The sequence below is a fragment of the Orycteropus afer genome, unplaced genomic scaffold (assembly GCF_000298275.1).
Source record: "Orycteropus afer afer isolate SDZICR_OR568_19922 unplaced genomic scaffold, OryAfe1.0 scaffold00182, whole genome shotgun sequence".
NCBI classification, from domain to species: Eukaryota; Metazoa; Chordata; class Mammalia; order Tubulidentata; family Orycteropodidae; genus Orycteropus; species Orycteropus afer.
The window spans coordinates 3237479-3242240 of record NW_006921769.1 but is presented as its reverse complement, the minus strand read 5'-3'; the positions used below and the strand labels follow the sequence as shown (position 1 = coordinate 3242240).

At 37.4% G+C, this 4762-nt stretch overlaps 1 protein-coding gene across 1 annotated transcript in view; it reads right to left on the bottom strand.

Moving 5' to 3' along the window:
* AKAP7 (A-kinase anchoring protein 7) overlaps nt 1-4762 on the bottom strand; it is a 225485-nt gene that overhangs the window by 154786 nt on the left and 65937 nt on the right. The window contains exon 4 of the mRNA XM_007947389.2: nt 2664-2824. Coding sequence (XP_007945580.1) covers nt 2664-2824 — 161 coding nt within the window. The remainder of the gene's footprint in view (nt 1-2663; nt 2825-4762) is intronic.

Below are 4762 nucleotides of genomic sequence, written 5' to 3'. Positions count from 1 at the left end.
TCTGGTTAGCAGTCAAATGCTTTAGCCATTGTGCTACCAGAGCTCTTAAATGTGTACATACCTATAATGTGCATAGCACGCATAGGAAATTAATGTGCTAGGGGATTGAATGGTTTGTAAAAAAAAAAGTATAATGTGTGCATTATTTGCATAAAACTATAGTATTATAGTTTTTGTATTAATCTTGTCTCTTGTATCCCTGCTAAAATCTATAATTAGTTTTAATAATTTTTCTTTGTCCTGTATTTGAAAGTTCATTTTTTTTTCTTTGTGAAGTCAAAGATGATGGTTCTCTCATGCTCTCTTCACCATATTATCCAGAAATCTCCTCTTAAATTCTTAAATACAAAACACCACTCTCTGAACACTTCCAATCCTTCTAACTCTCTCACTCCCTTGCTCCTACTATCCTTAATCTCCTTTCTTCTTCCAAGTACTGGCCCCATCAAGACTTTACGACCTTCTCTACTGTATACCTAATGATGCATCACATTAACCATTCCATGACTTTCCTGTCAGTGGTAGACTGGGCAATCTACTACTGTAGAGATACTGCCTCAGAAACCCAACGAGGGGTCACTATGAGTTGAATCAACTCGATGGCAGTGAGCTTGTTTTTTTCTGGTCTCTCCACTTCCACATCTAGAACTCTGAATAATAATCTTCAGAATGTCGCAAATTAGTACCATCAAAAATTTTTGGAATCCATTCCCAAATCCATCTTCACATGACTCTGCTACTGTCAAGCCACCCTTGATTCATGGCAAAAATGTTTCCACATTAATTAAAATATTAATTAAGTCAATGTACCAAAAAGAACTGGTCGATATTCATCCATTTCAAGAGTTAGCATATGATCAAAAACCAGTGGTTCTGAAGGAAGAAGTTGAAGCTGCACTGAAGGAATTGGTAAAAAACAAGGCTCCTGGAATTGAAGGAATACCCATTGAGATGTTTCAACAAATAGATGCCACGCTGGAGGCACTCACTTGTCTATGCCAAGAAATTTGGAAGACAGCTACCTGGCCAACTGACTGGAACAGATCCATATTTGTACCCATTCCAAACAAAGGTGATCCCATACAATGTGGAAATTATTGAACAATATAACTAATATCACACACAAGTAAAATCTTGCTGAAGATAATTAAAAAATGGTTACAGCAGTATATTGACAGAGAAATTCCAGAAATGCAAGCTGGATTCAGAACAAGATGTGGAACGAGGGATATCATTGCTGATGCCAGATGGATCTTGGCTCAAAGCAAAGAATACCAGAAAGATGTTTACTTATGTTTTATTGACTGTGCAAAAGCATTCAATTATGCAGATCATAACAAATTACGGATAACACTGACAAGAATGCTAACTCCAGAACACTTGATTGTGCTCATCAGGAACCTGTACACAGACCAAGAGGCTGTCATTTGAACAGAACAAGGGGATACTGCATGGTTTAAGTTGAAGAGAGTGTGTCAGGGTTGTATCCTTTCACCATACTGACTCAATCTGTATGCTCAACGAATAAGCCCAGAAGCTGTACTACATGAAGAAGAACATGGCATCAGGATTCAAGGAAGACGCATTAACAACCTGCGATAAGCAGAAGACACAACTTTGCTTGCTGACAGTGAGGATGAGTTGAGCACTTACTGATGACGATTAAAGACTTCAGTCTGCAGTATGGATTATATCTCAAAAAAATGAAAATCCTCACAACTAGACCAGTAAGCAGCATCACAACAAATAGAGGTAAGACTGAAGTTGTTAAAGCCTTCATATTACTTGGTTCCGCAGTCAACACCAATGAAAGCAGTAGTCAACACATAAGAGAATGTATTGCACTGGGCAAATCTGCTGCAAAAGACTTCTTTCAAGTGATGAGGAGCAAAGATGTCTCCTTGAAGACTAAGGTGTGCCTAACCCAAGCCATGGTATTTTCAAATACCTCATATGCATGTGAGAGCTGGACAATGAACAAGGAAGACCAAAGAAGAATTGATGCTTTTGAGTTATGGTGCTGGCAAAGAATACTGAAAGTACCATGGACTGCAGAAAGAACAAATAAATCTGTCCCAGAAGAAGTGCAGCAGGAATGCTCCTTGGAAGAATGGCTAGACTTAGTCCCACCTCCTTTGGTCATGTTGTCAGAAGGGACCATTCCTTGGAAAAGGATATCATGATTGGTAAAGTGGAGAGTCAACAAAAGAGGAGAAGGTCCTCAATGGGATGGATTTACACGGTCGATGTGCTCATGTGTGGCAAGGATTATGAGGCTGGCACAGGACCGGGCAGTGTTTCTTTCTGTTGTATATGGGGTCACGATGAGTCAGAGCTGATTTGACAGCACCTAACAACAACAATGATGTGTCAAATGACTTGATAAACACTACAGTCCTTCAGACTTTTGACTCAATCCAACTTATCACCTTCCAGACAGCCAAAAAATGAACATAACCCTTATATTGAAGAATCAAGGTAACTTTTCAGGAGTTTTCGTTGGCTGCCTTACTTATACCAACAAATACCAAAGCAGTTCACTTATAAAATGAAATTATACTTGCTTCCCCAACAGTAAGGACATCAAATTTCTATTATAAAAATTGAAAAAACAATTGCTTCATAAACAGAAGAGATTTAATATGCATGTGCTGCTGGTTTACCTGCTATCTCTGAAAGTGGGGTTATGTGCTCTCCCTCTGCCAGCTTTACATAGCCAATCTGATCGCTAAAAGTGTCAACACCTTGAAGAGGCAAAGTCAAAGGTTTTCCTTGCAGGATTTCTTCTATGAATGGTTTTAATTCCAACAGTGCATCAATAGCCCTGGAGGGAGATAATGCATTTTTCAGTAACATATTAAGTAATAAATGCATAAGACAAAACAAAGAAAAAAGTAATCATTTTAAGAAATGTAAATTAATCTTACTATTTGTGCTGCCATTTATATTATTTTAAAGCTCAGAATACATTCTAAAACTAAACTATATGACTAAAACCCATATATATATATCATTAACTATAAAAACTATTATTAATTTTTAAAACTATGGAAGAAGTGAATTAAGTCTTTATCTGATTATAATTGTTACTAAAGGTATGAAAATAGATATTACTTCATAATTGGACAAGAAATTTTAAATCAAAAATATATTACATGGACCATTCAAAGAAATCACTAATAATTTATCCCAAGAAAACCTGGCACCTATAAGAATTCATATTATGTGGAAAGTTCTAGATTCTTTTTAAAAGAACCAATACTTATATGGTATTGGTTACTTTTTGCAAAGTACTAAAACTTTATATCATCTCTTATAACAGGCTTAATAAAATAATTTACTGTAATTGTATTCAAATAGAAAAAAATTGAGTTATGTTCCCCAACTGCAGCTATGTAAGATAAGTTTCTTATATTGTTTAGGTTATGTAATTATAGAACTACTCCGTGTTTCAAATACTTTATTTTTCTTTATAAAAATAAATGTCTACTATATTAATAAATGGGAGCTCTGGTAGCATAGTGGCTAAGACACTTGCCTGCTAACCAGACGGCTGGCGGTTCAAACCCACCAGCCACTCCTCGGAAGGAAGGTTAGGCAATCCTACTTCCGTAGTGATACTGTCTCGGAAACCCAAGGAGGGGTCGCTATGAGTCGGGGCCGACTCGACAGCACATAACAACAACAACAACAACATATTAATAAATTAGACATCATTAGGTTTGAAAAGTTTCAAATAGAAACTTTATTATGAAACAAACTAAATTATCACTAGAGGGCAGCAATTACTCACAAAAGAAATAAGTATACTCAGAGTAAGTACAAGGAGATTTAGTGGTATACTGGTTAAGGCATTTGGCTGCTAACCAAAAGGTTAGTGGTTTGCTTGTAAGGGGATCAGTGCAGGAGATCCTGGAATGAGTATGAAAAGAAAAAACTCAAAATCATAAAAAAGACCAGGCTTACTGGTCTGTTAGACCCTGGTGAGACTCCTGAGATTATGGCTCCTAGTTAATTTTCACATCTGAAATTGACTCACTCCCGTGGCTTCCAAACAATAGACAGGCATATAGGGTGAAAAATTACATCAGGTAGATACACTCCTTAGAACAATCAATCATGGAAGAATAAAAGGACAGTATTTGCCCAGGGAGAAAGATCAGAGGGCAGGAGTGCACAGGAAAGAAGGACACGGAAAAAGTAGCTACAGGGAGGAAGTGGGAAGAGAGCTGTTACACTGTAGGGATTGCAGTCAATGTCATGAGGCATTGTATGTATGGAAAACGAATTTACTCTGTAAACTTTCACCCCATAAAATTTACATGTATCTGTGTGTGTGTGTGCGCGTGATTTAAACTCAGTCTAGCTTTTAATTTCTCCAGCAACATGAATCAATAAATTTTTCCTAATTGTTGTTATTAGCTGCCATCAGGTCGGCTCCAACTCATAGCAATCCTCTGTACAACAGAACAAAAGACTGCCCAGTTCTGTGCCAGCATCACAGTACTTGTTATACCTGAGCCCATCATTGCAGCCACTGTGTCAATCCATCTCACTGAGGGCCTTCCCCTTTTTCATTAACCCTCCACTTTACCAAGCATCAAAACTTTCTCCAGGGAACCCAGATATAGATCCATCGACCTATAGTCAGCTGATCTTTGACAAAGGCCCCAATCCATTAAATGGGGAAGAGAATGTTTGTTTAATAAATGGTGCTGGCAAAACTGGAGATCCATTTGCAGAAAAATGAAACAAGATCTGT